This window comes from Aphelocoma coerulescens, chromosome 12 (assembly GCF_041296385.1).
Source record: "Aphelocoma coerulescens isolate FSJ_1873_10779 chromosome 12, UR_Acoe_1.0, whole genome shotgun sequence".
Classification (NCBI taxonomy): domain Eukaryota; kingdom Metazoa; phylum Chordata; class Aves; order Passeriformes; family Corvidae; genus Aphelocoma; species Aphelocoma coerulescens.
This window is the reverse complement of record NC_091026.1, coordinates 7,499,262-7,518,903: the sequence shown is the minus strand read 5'-3', so window position 1 is coordinate 7,518,903 and position 19,642 is coordinate 7,499,262. Positions and strand designations below refer to the sequence as shown.

The following is a 19,642-nucleotide window of genomic DNA, read 5'->3' as shown; positions in this document are numbered from 1 at the left end:
ATTCTTTGTGGATTTTAGCATGATTGCCAGACAGGGTACATTCCATATTCTTCCAGCAAGTGTTGGGCTCAGTACTGGGTAGGATTCATTTCTAAAGCCATTTTTGCGCAAAAATGGCTGCGCATGGAACAGCTCCAAAGTTAAATAAGATACTTGATTGTTAGGGCCTAATAAAAAAAAAAAAATAAAGCTTTTTAATAATACTTGATTACCAACTAATCAAAACTGAAAGCTCCATCTGCTTTATGAATTTAAGGTGTTCATAAAAAACACTGAATGTAAGACTACACAGACTTTAAAGAATGAGAGCTGGAAATATAGTAAATATTGAGTGCCCAGATTTTCAGAGTAAAATGAAAGTTTGCCCAACATATTGAAGTGGAGCCATTTAAAGGCCTTGAAAGGCAGTAAGAGACTGCAAATATTTTTGTTCTTAATAGCTCTATATTTTCGCTTATTGAAATCCGTGTTTTACAGTCCTGGGTATACAAATCTGAAAAGACAGAAACTGCTAAAGAACTCATATGTCTTTAGTAACTACTAAATCCAGTTGCTTTCATTTTAAAGGATAGCACAAGCTTTTTATTTCAGCTGCTACACGTACTGTTACATAATTTCACACATATATAAGCCTTTTGAAATAAATGCTACAAGCTCAAGGAATAATTTCCTTCACGAACAGACAAAATAAAATTAGTGTTACTCAGAACTAAAAATCATGTCTACAAAAATCAGCAGAAATTTAATATATGGGTTGAATGAGTGCTTTTAATCAGTAAATGTCTCAATGTTTTTCCATTTACATATTGCATTTTGAGAATCACATGCTAAATGCCCCAAAATAACAGTCTCAATCTAAGATATTCCTCTTAGTCTCTTTTTTCTGCAACTGTTGTAAAAATAAATTATCTGCAATACAGAAGTTTACTATAGGTTGCATATTTAAATTAAACAGAGTCTTTGATATATAGCTAACATTCAAATCTGCTTTTTCATTACCCTCTCCCCCAGTTATGTAGACTTACACCAATTTCTCAAGTTTTTGCTATACTTCACTACCTTATTACCCAGCTGTGCAGCTGAGCAAGAAGATAACCACATTCATTCCTTTTATCTGTAATGATGTAATACATCTCAGCACTGGGTTGAGATGATTGGGGGAATAATGGGATTGTAAAAACTGCAGAGATGACAAACAACAGTACAGCCACCTTCTCCTGATACAGTGAATTGTGTACATACAGCCCAGGGTGAAAATAATATAATATGCACTAATTCTGCTCGAGTGAAGTTAACAATTTTCAAAAGAAACAGCTGTTTCTGCACAGAAACATCACCATCATCACAATGCAGCAACCAGACTAAACACCCGCAACCTGGGCTGAAGCCTAGGCTACAAGAAATAAGTGTTGGAGTTTACTTTCCAATGAAAAAAGAAAGTCATCCAAACAGAAAAATATCAGGTTAAGCAAGGACTCTACAGACAGTGCAGTGCAATGCAAAGAGTCATCAGGGACTAGTATGCAATACAAAAATAGAACTTGTACAAAAGCACATACAGCACTGCTTTCCTGCTCATTTAAAAAATTAAATCTGCCTCCATTTTCTCTGTTAATACCTTCCTTACTACAACTGAAGAAATCCTTACCTTCTGTAGGAGCTGGGAACCTGAGTATTTGGCTGCAATAGATTTGATCTCTCCACCAAATGCTGAGGCCCAGAGCTTTACACTGTGATGAAAAAAAAAGAGACAGGAAGAAATGTAATACACATGTCATAGCAAGCAACAGAGACTGTAACAGCTTCAGCTGCTCGGGAGGATCCGAGCAATTTTGCATTAGAGAGCTCACTAAGGAACCTAAGCACAGCAAAAGATCAGTGAAGCTGTACAAGTATAAGCACAAACTAGACCCTGTGCTAAGGTAAGGCCTCTGATACGAAAGTACCAACCTGCACCATTAAAATTTAAGGAATTAACTTGTACAGAAACATGCTTTGGCACAACATGAAATATGCATTGAAAGGAAAGCAGCAGATAAAATGGCAAAACACTTCTGAATGATAAATTCCCACATGAGAGAGTTAACAGCATCAATTTCAGTAAATACAAGCACTTAAAACTCAGTGGTCACACACTCCACCAACACATGTTCCCACAATAAAATCAAAGTAGTGCCAGGTGCCTTGGAGACAACCACTTTAAACACAGCTGACAGAGGAGCAAAGGTGCCCTGGAACAGTCAAATATCAGCAATACAAAAACAGGAGAACTTGAGCAGCCAAGTTCTCATCCTTGAACATGGTCCTGAGAGGAATAGCATGAAAGCACTTACACAGACAAGGGGATCTGCTGCTCCGATCCAACCACATCCACTAAGGCTGTGTTAAAAGCTGTCCAGAAGATAAAGAAAAAACCCCCAAAAGCCCGAAGAAGATTCAGGTTCTCTGGCATTGTGCCTCCCTGCGCCTGGAAAGATTTGGGGAAATTCAAGTGAAGCTGAGTTCAGCAGCAGTGGGGTTTTGCTTCTAAAAGCCTCTTTTCCCCCACTCTTACTCCCTTCCACTAGAACAACACTGGAAAAGAAAAATTCACAGCTCCATCCTCATTCCTCCAAAGAATGACCCTCTCTGTGTAATGGAAGGAGCGGACCAGAAGCGAAGCTCTAATGACTTGAAAACTATTGTGTCCCTGGTAACAGCAAAGCGTTTTCCAGCACTACTGCAGCCACTTGCATGTAGTTCTTTACAACTCCGCAGTCAGCAGTGTGCTGAAGTTACTTCAGTGACCTACTGCTGCTCCAAAGTGCCCTTAGCAGCAAGAAAGCAGACTATTGATTCCAACTGGGGAGGTTGTCTTCTTGCAATTACTGCTCACTTTGCAAATGGAAAGCTGCCTAGAGCTGTCCTTTCCCTCGCCGATAACCTCCAGCCTTCATCCCAGATCAAGCCAGCCAGTGCATTGGTTCAGCGGAGCAGGAGCAGCAGCCTTTTAACGGGATAGCGCCGAGACAGAGAGGCAGGCACAGGAGGAGCTGGACCAGAGGGAGGGTACGGCAAAAGCAGAGAAAGTCTGGAGGAGCTGAAAGTGGAGTTGAGCCCTTCCAGGAAGGCGAGAAGAGAGCGCTGCACATTGCCGGGGGCTGAGCTTGGGAGGGCTCGGCAGGGCTGTCAGGGGCGGGGGCGTGGGGCCGTGCACACCCACCGGAGAACGATTCAGGCAGGGCACCGCTGCATGACAAGCATCTGTCTGTCACACAGCCCGGAGAGGCGAAGGCTGCTCGGAGCTCAGCGGTGCCGGGAGCATCCCGGCCGCGGCGCCGCACCGGGGCGGGCGCGGGCGGGCGGAGGGAGGAGAGCGGCGGTCCCTGCCCAGGGAGCATCGCCCAGGAGCGGCAGCGGCGGCTTCCCGGAGCGAGCCCCGGCTTTGGGTCGGGCTCGCACACATTTAATTGAGTCATAGGGAGCACGTCCTTGTGCATAAAGGCACGTTTGCTGCTTCCTCCCACGCCGGAGCACTGCAGCGAGTCACTCTCCGGGAGCTCAGGACCAGCAAAGGCTTATGAATGAAAAGATTTACCTATGCAGCATAAGTAAATCAATGCGGGCTGACTCCAGCCTATGAATAAATTATTAATTTGTGCTCATAGAAGAATCCTCTTGATATAGCAAATATAGGATTACAAGCTCTTCCACTGAGAGAGCAGCGTGCGGAGCAGGAGGGATTGGTCCAGGTATTTTTGTTGTCGTTGCATTTTAAAATCTACCCTCCCTCCTTTTGCTTTTATTCTTCTCCCTCTGCTTTTTTCTCACCTTCTTCTCCATTAAATGCACAGACTTAAAATAGCAACTGAACTTTAATGTAAATAAGTATGGCAAGACCATGATCTGAGCATGGGCTGAGTCATCCTTGCATCCTACAATATAGCTCCAGTGTCCGCTCCAGAATTCTAGTTTCTTCCCTCTGTAGTTAGAATTAACACCTCAAAATATTCACTCTGCCTTTGTACACTGTTCTTATCTTAACATTTTCTGTCTTAAAGCTTGAGATGTAGTACCTGTGTTTCTTTCCACATTAACACCGCTAAGAGCACTGAACAGTTTGCTTTAAATATCAAAACCCCTATTCAATACCTGGCTGACAAAAGCTTCCTGCTTTCTCAGAAGAAACGAGAAGTTTAAAGATAGAAAGACTAACAGGGGAACTGTGTAGAACAGTGGCACAGCACCCTGCAACTTTCACCACCCACCAGCCATCCCCACCGGGAACAGTAAATAGATCATATTTCTCTCTGAACTATTACATTCATAAAAGGCAATAAAGAAAAATTTCTTAAAAGGAACACTTATTTTGTGTATTGCTCAATTGTTTTGAAAGTCCTGTTATCTGTGCTGTTACCGTGGATTTTCTAAGCAGTGTTTTAAATGTGCTGCCATGTCACCAGGTGTTCAGCTTACCTACAGGCAGAAATGTAAAAATGTGCATGGCTGACTAACAGTATATCATCAATTATGTGCTCCTTTGAACAGATTACATAAATAATAGCATCTTCCCCAAGCCAGGAATGAAACAAATGGTTGATTGTCTCAATACTTGTGCTGTTTACTTCTTTTTACATGCTAAACACTGTCAGGAAGTAAATTCATAAGCTCATTTTGTGAGATTCAAACAGTTCTTACATTAACAAAGATCCTTATCTGCTTCAAGCCAACACAGTGCACTGATAACAGGTAACGCCTTCATTTTTCCAAGCATTAGTGAAAGCCTTAAAAACTTTTTGAAAGCACACACAATATGTCTGTGTGGGAGAGGTCAGCAAAATTTAACATGTATTCAGCCCACCATTAATGATAAAGTCACTCAACAAACCCTGACTTTGTTTACATTTATCATGTATTCAATACTATATCAGACCTACAGTTTATGGACCTGGTGTGTGCAAAACTGGGCACTCCCATTTGTCAAATACAAAAATTGTATTTGTACTACTGCTAGTCTAAGAAACTAAATTCACTTGGAAAAGAAATTTTTGCTTGAAAGAACAAGCTCCTTTTGTGCTAACAAATACTTGTAACACAAAAGTCTGTATTATACCACAGAGTGCTTTCAGCACCTTTCATTAATGCACTGTGGGTATGTCCATGCAGGAAATCAGCTCATCCCAACCATTCAGTGAATGGACAGCAAGCCTGAACCATAACACACACAAACCACTACAGGTGACACACCACCACCTATCTGCAGCTGTGTCCTGGCCTGACCACTACTGACTATTCTTGGTATGCAGATCACTGCAGTCCTGACGCCAGATTCAAAATTCATGTTAGCATTTGTCTCGTGTTGTTCCCATAAGGATGCAGAAACTTTCCTTAAGTGGGTTTGCATAAGGAAGGACCAAGGAAAATACAGAGAAAAAAAGTGGTAGGTTCTGCTGAAGGTTTCAGTCCTTTTTACTGGGGATAGAGAAATGTGTTTCATTATTTGCTACAGCCTTGTGATGTCCTGGAGAAAAGGCAGAAGAAAGCCAAGCTTCAAAGAAGCACAGTAATGAATTTATCTTTTGGAAGTAATGTGGCATTTCTATCATGTCCTTATGCTGTTATAGACAACTGCTGAATCTGGAATAATTTCTGGTCCCACTAGAAAAGTGTATGCACAGATAACTGACCAGAGAAGAAAAGCATTTATGCACACAGCAAATGTACATTCTGAAACCAAAGTGCAGCTCAGCAGAAAGCACAGGTAAGCTTCTCACATGCCACTGGTCTCTGAAGTAGAACTCCCCATACAAGTGTATTAAGTTCCATTTCCCTGCTCCTGGCCTCCCATTTTTAAGGGATAAAAATGGCAACTAATTTTCTGCTGTGCCCTTGATGATCAAGCACAATGGTGCATTTCAGTATCTCACAGAAAGTGAAAGAAGCTGTTTTCCCCATGATAGCAGAAATAAAACTTGGATATGTGAATCAAATGTTGTAATAGAAAGTCACAGACAGGGCAGAGGAACTTGATGAATCCCCAAAGGTTTTTTGGAGGACCACATTGAAGAAAATAACCAAGGCATTGGAGGAAAACCAAAAAACACTCAAACCAGCCCACAAATAAACAAACAAAAATTCCAGGCCAAGGGCAAAGGGTAATATGAGATTTGACACAAAGGCCAAAGCAGAGACTACAGACAAGGGGAAAGTCCCATATATAAATACACGTAATAACTACCTGATGAATTAATCCCATTGTTCCTTTCTTCTACCTCCAGATATACTTACACTTAAGAAAGGGTGCAGAAACAAGGCCACATTTGCATCATTGGTGTACTTTGAGGTCTCTGATTAGACACGTACCAAACCCTAATAAAAGTCAATCGAGAGGCAGACAGAGAAGAGAACATATGGTGCAGAGGAGAAGGGTAGGAGGAAATTATATAATTAACACAAATGTTTATTGTATTTCTTTTTTCAGGGGCTTATCTACAATGAGTTCTAAACTGAAGTAATAAATGCAGAAGGCTGAAGTGCTAAAAGCCTTGCTGAAGATGTAAGCCACCTCCACTGGAAATTAATATTTTAAAAAGAATACAAGAAAGAAAATATGTCAGTTTATCTATATTCCACATATATTAGAAGATTCAGATACTGCAAAAACAGAAAAGTCTTAACTACTCTGCATGATGTGGTGTTAATACTTACTTTGTACTGTACTCCTCTGCAATTCTAAATGCTAAGATTATAATCCTCAGATGTTTTCTCCACAGTGATTTTTTTTTATTTAACAGACTATATTGTCCATGCCTCCCCTTGTTTGAAACACTTCATTTAAAAAATTTTCCCTTAAATAAAGGCCATGGGAGGATAAAAAGGGAAGAGAAAGGTTGTAGAGACACTTTACACAATAAACAATTTAATAAAATGTCCCATGGTGAAAATCCTTCCAACCTTTAACAACTGCATGCAACATTCCCTTACTTCTGTGCAATGTTTCACATACACTTACACACAGAAAATGGAAACAGGAGAAGTAGAGGCATAACAAAAGCTATCTCAGCTTTGCAAAGCTTGAGATTGTCAGATGAAAGGCAAAATCTGAAGGTTCTGAATTTATTATTTGGAAACAACCCAACAGTGGAAGCACTCATCAAGTAGTGTTTGCCTGCTGTGAGAACACAGGCTCACTTGTTTTAAGCGATCTGTACATCTGAGGAAGAGCAGGAGACTGCACATGAGGCCTGCTTGGGAGAGGCTGAACATGTGTACACTTATTCCTATAATTCTGTGGAGGTCTCGTGTGTATAAATCTAAGTGTTCCACTGGTGTGGGAATGCCAAGTTATTGACTGATTCCAACCCACTTACAATAAAGATTGAGGTCAAGTAGCATTACTCACTGTCTTAAATGAACTCAGCGCCACATAATGGGCATGAGCTAGTGTTTTGGAGAAATAAAAATGCTACAGAAATTCTGAACCACATCAGTATTTTATATGCAATATTATCATCTCTGTTTTATATACTGTTCAGGTCAAATCAAGCACTAGTATTTCATCCATGAGAGCATTAAGGGCATACACAACCAATGGTTACATATAATCAATCATTTACACGACTAGAAATACAAATCTCTAAAGATTTTTAAAAATACTAATATACAATCCTAATTAGTATGTTGGGAGTACAGCATTTTAGGTTACTGTCACGTTATCTTTAGCACACTTCAACACCCAATAAACCTCACAGTTTGCCATAAACCCCCAAGGAACGCGTGGTTAATTTAGCTTCCACAAAGCCCAAGATCAGCTGGCTTTTGAATCTCCACAAGGAGCTAAAATGCAAAAGAGCAAAGCATTATCACATCCCAGCCTATGAGAGCTCACACTGCATGGCAAGCTAGAATGCTTTAAGCTAATTATGTTTATAGCTACCCAAATCCAATTTCAGCAGTCCACTGTAGCTCTAGTCTGTTACTGCCATTTTACATAAGCTTCATTTATTTTGAATTTTCAACTATTAACACAAAGTCTGCCTTTGGTTTCTTTCAAGTGTTTCATGCTGGGAAATGAACTCTTCTCTAAGCAAATAAACCATTTTTTTACTCCCAAAGCTGGTGCTAGGTTGTAAATGCTAATGCTTTCAATACATTCAAAATACCTGCAAACTGAAGATAGGACTTAAAAATGAGGAACTGTAATTAAGAGCTCTGATATAATGGACAGAATGCCATAGAAACTAACCTATTTAGCATTCTTTCTCTGACAATAAAAAAAAAAAGGAAGACTAGAGGTCACAACGTATTTCAGCATGAATCTATTACTGTCTACACTCTTGAATGAGCCCCCGGTCACATCTATAATGTGAGGGGACCCTTGTTACAACCTTAAGTGCAGACTCCAAGGGCCAGAAAAGGCACTGCCTTTACTTCAGATCTTGGCAGGGTTGGTGACACAAACACTAAGTGCCAAAAATTATGTATTTTAGGGTGGAGAGAGGAGCAACGGTACTGAGCAACCACTGTCAAAGGAGCACCTTTTGCAGCAAGAGATGAAGTGACATCTGTGGACTCCCTGTCATCAGGAAGGTCAAGTTTCCAACCACTCAGCTGAAAGGAACCTGCAAACTTTAGACTGGCATTCAGTTCTTTTCAAAATAACATCCTTATTGCCAAGTGGAAAATATAACATGGCTTTTGATCCAAGAAACAGTGCCATGTCAAGTGATAACATAAGGCCATAAGGTACTTCAGAGGCCCATAACTCTGTTGCTCTCCAATTAATTCCTGCATCACAAGTATGAATTTTGTGGTGGGAATGTGACTTTTATGAAGTCTTGACTAAACTGCCAGTTTCTTGATCTGATATTCACCACAGTGCTGCTTCTTGATGTTACAGAAAATGAATTTTGTATAATTCCATGGCAGCAGTTGCTAACCTGTGATCCACCTCTGCTCTATCACTTTGTTGAGCCTTTTTCATTTATTGTGAACATTGACTGATCCTGAAAATCAAAGTTATCTCAAAAGGAAAGTTACCTCAGATTAGAAATTATGTATGTATTAAAAAGTAACACACTGTGGTACTGAATTCCATTAAATTGTTGCATAAGGAAAAATAATACACATCAACAGAATAAAGTGTCCTGTGAGGTTATTAGATTTACATATCTGATCACAATTGCAGAGAAAGGCCACCAGGAACTACCAAAAGGCAAACAGGTGTCAAAAAGGTCTAAAATAATATGAGGAAGCACTAAATAAATTTCTTAACTTTTTAGAGTTTGAAATTGATTTAACTTCAAGAAGAGTTTAAGTCATTATTTGTCTTAAGGTCACAATAGCAACCTGATAAAATCTATTTAAGAGATGCTGGTTTATGCAAATCAAGTTTCACTTCTTAAGTGGTTACTGTCACCTCAGGTAAGAATCAAATTTAAGATTGCATTTTTTTTCCACCAGTGCAAGTGCCTGCTTGTTCTGGTGAGCTTTAATTGAAACCTGGCTGCTGCAGACAGATGAAACAATCTATTACTAGGGCACTTCTGTAATACTCTAAAGTGGAAAAGTGGACTTGGGCACAATGAATGATTCCAATATCACACAAAATACCCTACCACCAGAAAAAACACCAAAACAAGATAGTCTCTTATTCTGGTGTTTCAAATTCTGTCTTGTGTATAATGCTCAAACTCTACTTCTACTTTAATAATATAACTTGACATTACATATCATGGAAAGTTCACAGCTTCACCTGCAGAAGAATAGCAAATTTATAGGATGGTGGGTTTTTAAAATATATTAAAGCATGATTATGCTTAAAAGATGCAAAGTAAAAGCAAAATTGATACCTATAAATATACTAATAAGTGTTAGGTAAAATATTTGCCAGAGCATGCATTTCTATTTTACAGGCTGTTAATCCATCATAGTGTCACTAACATTGCAACAGACACACTCAGACTGCTGTGCTTATTACTTTTTAATGCATCACTCCATTTTAAACATTAATATTAACAGGTTCAGGCCATAATATAGCCATCCTTCCTATCCATAAAAAGAAAAGGAAAAATCACCACCCAAATGCCAGTTTATACTACAATTTTACTTGTAAGTACACAATACTAGATGAATTTTATTAAAAAAATACAGAAAAAAAGAAGAAAAGTTCTGAGTCAAACTTATTAGCACATGTTTTTCTACTCCAAGATTTTGTGTGTTTGAGGGCTGGGGCTTTTTGGGAGGTTGGTTTGGTTCAGGGTTGTTTTATGCCATGAAAACACCTTTTCTTAATCTTCAGTTGGGACCAATAAATTAGATTTAGATAATGGATTCAATACAACGTTTGAGCAAAGGCCAGTGACACCACCCCTTAATCCAAAGGGACTTTTGTTGTACTTGTCCATTTACCAATGACCTCAAAAATAAGAATAAAAGAAGTTTGTGCAGTTCTCAGCTTCCATCTCTCAGCCATTACTAGAAATAACTGTCTCCATTTCAATAGCAGATGAACTTCTTAACTTTTCTCAAACTGGTATTTTTCAGAATTAGCTGAGGACTGCTGAGGAAAAAACAAGCAACAGGACATCTTGTCAATACTTACCAAAAAGACAGACAAGAAGGACATAGGAAAGACATTGGACCCCACGAGCTTCCCCCGAGCATATACAACCTGATAAATAATTTGGTACTTGTAAACTAAGGCTCCCTGTTTTTCCTCCAATACATTTATTTCCCCACCATTTTGTTTTCCACTGCTGTGTGTTTCTATTTTCAGTTCTCACCTTTATCTATTGCAAGCCCCACTTTTCCAAACCACAGAAAGGTACCACCCATTTTCTCACAAAAACACAAAATTCCTAAACAGCTTTCCAGCTACTTGGACCCTGAAATTCCATGCTTTCATCCTAAATAAATTTCATCCTAAACCAATGTAGTGAAGGCTGTTTCATCCTAGATACCCCTTCTGATTCCTACATGTTGCTGGAGAAGAGAAAGTCCCCTAAATCACAGCCTATGCTCAGTTCTCTCTCAAATTACCATAAACCTGAACTGCAAAAGCTGCTCACTCTCCAGAGCAGGAAGTGCCAGGACTCCAGGAAAGGCCTTCCTGAAGTGATGCCCCATGCTCCTGTCACACTTGCCTCGTAATCAAGTGGCACAGCCACAAACCCTGAGGGCTCCACTGCCATCCATGACCCACTGAGCCCCCTGACCCACTCACCAGTGCACTGCTGATCCCCTGGGGTGTTACTTCCCACCAGGGAATCTGCACCTGAGGTGTCATCTACTCACACTGCTTAAAATCCTCCTCCCAAGCAGCTGCTCTAGGAAGCTTCTTACTTTGCTTCAAGCTTCAAAATCTAAAGTCAGGCCTTTTACAGTTATCAAAGGAAAGCAATACTATGATGTTTTTGTTACCAAGGAAAACTGCAACAGTTCAATGGCACTTCTTTCTAACAGTTTTGTCCTAGTAGTCAGTAGTCTGGTAGGTTTGCTGAACCAAACTAATTACTCCCAGGCAAAGCAAGACAGTCATAACACACAGCTGAGAAATTGCAGAGCACTGAAGAGATAAGCTCTCTCAAATCGAGTAAATAAAAAGCTTCAGTTTCCCAAGACAACATTTCGTTATTCTGGATACAGTCAGTACATGCCCAGTCTTTAACCTACTGCTGCACAGAGTCAACTACAGCCCTTTAGCCAAGCTGAGCTCTTTCACAGCACCCCAGGTACCATCTGATCCCACAGGCTGCTGGCAGCGAGAGCCAGATCTGACAACAGCCGACACTTCAAGGAGCACTTTTTAGAGCAGCAGTTACATATTTCTTGAAGCAGTTAGACCAGGGAACTGCAGTAGTTGAAGACAACACATGTCATCTTTCTGGGCATCTTGCCTTAGCTGTACTACCCAGAGAGCTGATGTTATGTATTTTGAAGGATTGTAGATGAAGGGACTAGGGATTTATTTTCAAAAATCGAGTGCCCTAATTGCCTTTATTTACCACAACCAGCACAATATGCACCCCCCCAGCATCCTGCCACCCCCATCCTGAGACTGAAATACAGTAGAGCACACGCTGTTCAAGAATACAAATTGCCAACGGGGAAAAGTAATAATCTCAAGGCTTGCATCATTTCACAGTCGAGTTGTTTGAAGACAGGCTAGCCATTACATAGAGCAGCTGCTTTTCCTTTCATTCATTTATAGACTTGAGCTGGTTTTCTAAGTCTGTTGAAACTCTTTTCCTCATTAACAGTTTTTGTTCAGTATGCAGGGAACTCAACTACAGCAGAAACACACAGAGGCTTCCGTTCTGTATGCATCAATATTTTAGGGACATTGTTAGATTGGAAGCCTGTCAGGGCCCTCCAGATATGTTACAGTATTGGCTGGAATCCACCAGGACATGACAGAAAGATCTGTCTTCACAAACTTGGGCAACCTTTTTTTCACAGAGCTGACTGACATGACAGCATCTTGGTGTTATCCATCAATGTAAGGATCAAACACTCTCTCCTCCATTTGCAAAACAGAGCAATTCAACAGAAATAAAAGATAAGATTTTCACACATTCCATTTTTATTGCCCTGAAACAAGGGGCATTATGTATTATTCCAAGTAGAAAAGCTTCATTTAAAAAAACCCCACTGCAATCTGAGGCATAAGAGTGGCCAGTTCTTCTTTTCATTTGACTGGGGCTTTTTTTTCTACATGCCAGAATGCAAAATTTAGGCAGAAAGCTACAGTTAAATATAAGATGGGATACTGCCAAAAAACATAATATCAGGTTAACAGGGATATCTTTTAGTTCTTTAATATTTCATTCTTAATGATCCTTCACCAACAGAAGATCTGTTCCTATTTTTCACACTGGAATGCTCTTCTATTATTATATTGAAATATTTGTTATCTCTGTACCAGTACTAACATACACACATGTAGGGAGATAAATATTTAAAATAAACCCCATAAATTTGGGATTTACAAAGAGGCTTCCTATGTGTTAGACATTTTTCCAATACTACCACAAGCAATCGTGCCTTTGACCTCAATTTCTGCTCTTCTCAAACTTCCTTTCTCTTTCCCTTTATTTATTTTCCTTTTAAATTCCACCCTCGTTCACCTTCTGTGTTGCAGATGCTTAATAAATAGAAAAATAACAATACAGTTATCATATCAAATTGCCTTTTACATTTCAGTAGTACATAGTAAGATGTTTGTATATTCAGGATTGTCCTCTTCAATCCAAGTTAGACTAAGTTATAACAAAATGTTCTAAAGTTGCAAGTTTAGAGCCTCCTTCCTGATGGTCACTGTTACATTGTTTTAAAAAACAGCATTCTATGTAAGAGAAAAATATTCTGCAAAATCCATCACTACTCCATAAAAGTCTCATACAGAAGTATTTACATAATGAACTGCAATTACTCACGTTATATTTATCTAGTGAAGAAGGAACCCATTGTGTGCAGTGGAATGTGTCTGTTCTGCACTAACACACGCACAGAGGAAGTTACCTGGTGAAATAACACATCAATCACGGGTTAACACTGAGCCTGCACCCGTGTAATGCCATTTCCAGTTCATTAAAGGAAACCAGCTGCAGAATCTGCCATTGTGCCAGACTGCCAAGGCTCAGCAAGAGGCTAGGAAGAGATGTGCAGTGAGCTTGAGAGTTTTTTGTTGTGGGCAGAGAAACCCTTTGTGCTGAAAGTGTTGTGACAATGATCATCATAAGCTTTACAGATTAAGCACACACTTAAATCCACCTTCAGTGGAGCAGAGCCCTCAGCTCCTGGCTAATAGATATTGTGTTATTTATGTAACACCACAGTCAGAGTTGGAGTAGCAATCTACCAGCACACGTACTGAAGTCCTGGAGCCACAGAATGGGTCAGGCTAGAAAGGACCACAGTGGTCCAACCTCCCTGCTCAAGCAGGGTTATCCTAGAGCACAAAGTCCTGAAGTTGAATCCTGCCAGGAGAAATCCTTTTCTTTGCTGACACCACAAATCTGCATATGTATTTTAAAATTTAATGAGAATTTGACAGACAAAAAGTCTGCTCTACTTACTGAGTTCATGGGCTAAGTAAGGCTGGGTGAGCCTTCTGTTGGTAAGCATGCAGCATTCAAAAATGCCTACAAAATCAGCCAGCAAACTGGACCCTGATTTCTGGATTAGAAGGAATTGGATTGATTTTTCCACACATCTGAATATTGTCATATTGGGGTATGCACATTTTTACTATATCTTGGACAGCTAATAGCACATTCATACATAAAGTATCATTCATTAGGGAGTACTTGCAGAACAGATATAGTTTCCTCTGTACCACACTTTAGAGCCTTGCTCCTCAAAATTAAATATTGGGAAACTACATAACCCCTTCATTTGACTCATCAGAATGAGACTGTTCCTAAGTGCTCCAATACAACAATAATCAACCCCTGTTAGACTAAAAAGCAAAACCCTGGTACATTTAGACCTTTTGTAACATTTCTTAATTCTACTACTAATTTCAGCATTAGCAAGGTCCATCATTTAGGACAATTTTCCTTTATGATGGTGTTTTAAAAAGACATGATCTTTGCATGGTAGTTGTGTGAGTGCAGCAGCTCTGCACAATGTATAAAGACTCCTGCTGTGCTAAAGAAAGTGTCTTTCTCTTTACATTACCTTTAACAACTATACTCAACTGCTACTACACCATTTCACAGTCCTCTTCAGAAGCATGTGGGGTGGACGAGAGGATAAGAGGCAAAATAAAAGTTCATTTTTGTTCTTAATATCTTCAGTTAAAAAAAACAAATCCATTTTCTCTCAAAAAATAGCCGACAAAGTAAATTACAATTTTACAGAAGAAAAGACAAATTAAGCTCAAGACACATTTTTGGTCAGTGATATTTTTCACTTTCATAAGTACACAAAGAATAGTACAAGCAGCTTTAACATCCCTTTTAAATAAACTCACCTTTCTGCATAGGAAGGCCATCTATGTGAGAGACTATTGCATTTGATGAAGAGGTTTGTACCATGCCAGTTAGAGGTCCTGACTCAGTTTTGTACTTTAAACCACAAGACAAGTATTTCTGAGATAATGTATAAGAAAAGTCAGGAGTCCAAATATTTTTCTCACTGTAAATTGTGTAAAAACTAACATGGAGCAAGAACAATGAAGAACAATCAAAAGAAATTACATTCTACAGGAACAGAATTTTGTCACAGCCATGGGAAATAAGAGCCAGGATGTCAAAACAATAAATGGACTGCCCCACAGGGCTGGAGCACAGTGCCTGAGGGTAGGTAAAGATATCTGCCCCAACATCCACAAAAAGACACAGAGAGAAAGAGAGCAAGATCAGTTCTTCTCTTATGAGTAAAGAGAAATTTGGGACATTTGCAACTCAGAGTAAAAACACACAGTGGAAAAAAAAGGTATATAAACATAAAATTCTTTATTATTTTGATGACAGCTATTTGAATCAGATGAGCTAAAGAAATGAGTCCTATGAGAGGAACAACAGAACACACAAGACTGACCAGAGAAAAAATAACCATAAATAACAAATATTTTTAAGTCCCACCAAACCCAAGAAGCAGACCTTGTTTCAGCTATCTCCATAATTATAAAGGTGAAGGAAATGATTGTGGCTGAAACAAGCAGATGCAAAACAGGCAGAGCTTTCTGCCAGACCTGAGGAGATGCTACTGTAGAAATAAATTAATGGTGCTAATAGCTCAGCATTTTTTTTTTTCCTGAAGTAGTATTAGCTCTGTTTCAGCAGTTTAAGCTCATGCCTGACACATTCTAGTCTATCACAATTCTCCCTCTCCAACTCCCAAGCCATGTCCTTAGTGGAAGGCAATGTGAAAAGCAGGTTTTCAGTAACTTAAAATTCCAAAGTGTTCCCCTGTTTTTGCACAGTCCCGTTCAAAACCACTCAATTACTGTTTATGTACAGGTTGACACAATATAATTCTAGCACTTGATTATTTCAGTTGTTTGCATCCCACTGAACTGTGCAAGGAGGGAAAACCAAACACGAGGCTTAAAACAAAAACAATCTGCTGCTAAACACATTCAAAAAGTGAGGAGTGTAAGTGCAGCCTGTCTCTTGGTGCTGTTGGCTGGCCTGCCTGCCATCAGTCAGAAAAGTGAAGACTATTTCCAGCACAAGGGGGTTTTTTTACCACCCCTGTGATCCAGATCACCAGGGTCACGTTGTGCACAAGTTATCTGCAACAGAGAAAGATGGAAAAAAGTTGGGGCAGAAAATGAAGCTCAGCTGCACTGTGTCACACACAAGCCCAAGAGTTTGTACCTTCACAGACACATGAAATTTTTGAGACAGTGAGACACATTTTATAAAAATGCAGGGAATGGCTTATTTTAGGTCTGCAGTTTAACTATGCATGGAACTAGTACAGAACAGTGAGAACAAGGACTAAGTTGGGTCCTTTTTTTTGTTTTTAGCAACCAGAACTACACTTTATGAGTTGGACTAGAGATAAAGTGAAATTACTACACAAAGGAGTAGGAGCCAGAACTAATTCATTATTATGGATCTAAAATAACACTCTGACAAAGCACATGAGAAGTTATTCATTACATGTATACAGAATGGCATATAAAAACTTTGCATAAACTGAAACTGCAGGCAGATATGTACTCTCAGCATCAGCAGGTGGCATTAGCAGAGCATATTTTACGTGTTCCTCAGCCAAAGCCGTAGGCTACTTTAAAAAAAGCTTGGCAACTATGAGTTAATTAAATTTCAAAGTGGCAAACAGTGGTACTAGGAAGAGTTATATGCCCACAGGTGATGAATCAAATGTGTCAGTCTCTAAGGAGCAGGCTGGTAAAACTTCAATTCAAGAGAAGCCTATTACTTACTAGTCAGAAATACGCTGTAGGTTCTAGTTTCAACAGCTGAGTCCCTTCAGAATGGAATTATTCTAGAATGAGACTACAGAAGATATAAAATAACCTCTCAGTTCACATTAAATACATGAACCAGGAGTGGGAGAGAAATACACAGCTACTTGTAGTAAACATATTATTGTGCAAGCAGGAGTTCACATATCAATAAAAAGGAAATATTATTTAAAACTTGCAAGGCTTTGAAGCCACCAACTGAAAAGACCTTTACTGCTGGAAAACTTGCCATTACAAGGTAAAAATCCAAGCAAAACAGCACACTAAAAAAAGCCATTTGATTCTTTTTAATGAATTTTATTCTGTGCCCTGTCATTATACTTGTTCTGTAACTGAGATATTAGTAGTCTCCCAGGACTTGCCTAGAAAGACAAGTTATTCTTTCCTCACACTACCTGTGATTTATTTCAAACTTTTGGGACTGAAGACTCAGAGAATGCATGCTTTGTAGATGTTTTCACATCCTGTTAAACACAGGAACAGTGCAGTGCACACCCATGTTCCAGCCAGCACCCATCCCTGCACAGTAGATCTAGTAATGCACCAAGAGAACAGTAGCACACAGGCCCTCAGGGAGGCACCACAGCCTGTTCCCTGACCATCCCCCCCTCCCAGCATGGGGAAAAAAAAAAGCAAAAAAATTATACCACATGAACCTTTTGGGAAAGGGCATTCAAGTCTCCAGGATACGAATTCACCCGTTAAACATCACTGCCTCCATGCCAAGTGCCCATCTGTGCTACAGGCTGGTTCGGAGAGCTGTGTCTGGCTTTTGTGCATGAAAATCTCTCTTTCCTGATGGTGTATACTGGGCAGATTAAGAAATATTTACTAGACCAGTTGCCCAACAAAATCCCCACCACCGGGCATTCAAGCAAAACACAGTTCCACGTTTCTCTGCAAATTCCTCGTGCACAGAGAGGAACAACCTTTCAGGATTGAGGGAAAGGAGTCAACACACAGCAACAGCAGCACTCAAGAGCCAGTAGCAGCTGAACTTCACTTAAATGCTGCCAGGGTGAGTCCATATCATCACCTGGCTCAGCACACTGCACAAGACATGCTCAAAGTTCTGGTTTTCACTAAACCAACTACATCATTCCTACCAGATTTCCTACATGTCAGACCTCAGATTGTTTTTACTAACCCCTGGATCCATCACTCCTCTTTTGGTATAAGACTCTCCTCTGCTTTTCCTATGTGCTACTTAACTTATCAAATAATCTGCCCTTTACCTACACTTTTGGTCACTTTTTCCTGCTGTACATTTTTCCCTTTTCTGCTGAGATGATGTGTTCAGAGAACATATTTGGAAAATAAACACTATTTTGCAAAAGCTTTGATCTATTATCATCCGCATGCTCCTCCCCATTTCAGTCTGTTTCAGATCTTTGTTTACTACAGCTACAAAAAAACCCAGCCCACAAATCACCACCCAACACACTGAGCTCCTTACAGATTATTTAACTACCAAGCTGTTAGTTTCACATGCTATATTGGGAAAATTCCTTCTAAAATATGAAACACAAAATCCATTATATACTTTTAACAACCTGTAAAGATTATCTCATTTACTGTAAGTCTTGCAAACAGTCACAAGCATAAAATATTACACTGCAAGACATTTAGAAATCAGCTGGTTAAAAGCACAGCTTGTAAATCAGATTCTTCCTACATAATGAGCAAGCCAAAGGGGAGGAGTACAGATTATTTGACACCAGCTTGTTGTGGTTTTAAGGATATATAGCCAGTTTGGGTTTTACTGGGTTATATACATACTTTTCCATATATAATGTTCATTCTAATGGTTCACTTGCCATTTTGTGGACTCTGATTTAGCTTTATTAAACTGTATAATGACAGAATTTCTATAAAAAAAAAAAAAACAAGCTAGGACCATAAACTGTGGCTTCATGTTATTGAAAGCTGCTGAACAAAGGACACTCAAAAGGACCTCCATCTACTGTAACCATAATCCATTTTTATTTATGAAGACTGCCTCAACATTCCCCTGGCATTATTAGAAGTAAAGGTAGAGAAAAGCCCTGGTCTCATACTAGATGAGGCCAGCTTTTGTACAATGCAGTAAATATTTATGGAAAACACTTTTAACAGGACTAAATGATTTTTCCTTTTCCCAGACTCCCACGTTTTCACAGAACCAAAATGCAGTTGGAACCATTGAACTGTCTCCACAGTAAAGTACTCAAGCAACACAGTGCTTCAAACACTACAGAGGAACCAGAAGAAACTGAAAACAAAACACAAGAAGAATCTCTGCTACTTTTAATAAAGAATCATTTGCAGTTAAGGAAATGTCTTCCTAAAAAAAGGAGTTCTAGAGCTCTTTAAACCTTGATACCACAAACCTGTGTGCAGCACAGTCATTAAGTCTTGATTTCTGCTCAGGGACAACCTGCTAACATCAGATAACACATCAGCCAGGCAATTTGCCTTAGATTTGTCTATGCCTTTTCCACACCACACAATAACTCTGCTCTTTTTGAGTAAGGCATCAAATTTCTGGCCATGCAACTGTGCACCAGCTTTACAAGAGATCATGGGGAATTAACAGCCAGGGGTACCCCTAGAAGTGTGCTTTGATGGTAACCTGGTAAGAACACCACAGTTGCAACCAGAGCTCAGGCCATTCCTGCACACTCAAGACAAGTTGCACTAGTTCAGGCTTTATTCCCCATGGGTAAACCACTTATTCTACTC

The 19,642-nt window shown here is 39.6% G+C and overlaps 1 protein-coding gene across 8 annotated transcripts in view; it reads right to left on the bottom strand.

Moving 5' to 3' along the window:
* Positions 1 to 19,642, bottom strand: part of CACNA2D3 (calcium voltage-gated channel auxiliary subunit alpha2delta 3) — a 422,236-nt gene that overhangs the window by 389,864 nt on the left and 12,730 nt on the right. For 6 of the 8 annotated variants that reach the window (XM_069027740.1, XM_069027747.1, XM_069027744.1 and 3 more), the window contains exon 2: positions 1,649 to 1,730. The exons of 1 other annotated variant lie outside the window; for it this stretch is intronic. Coding sequence is in view for 1 of the 7 variants with exons in the window: in XM_069027748.1 (XP_068883849.1) it covers positions 1,649 to 1,730; positions 2,334 to 2,452 (201 nt within the window). In the remaining 6 variants the exon portion in view is untranslated. Of the gene's footprint in view, positions 1 to 1,648; positions 1,731 to 2,333; positions 2,468 to 3,202; positions 3,263 to 19,642 lie in introns of those variants that run through there. One more of the 8 variants, XM_069027748.1, reaches the window with a different exon arrangement.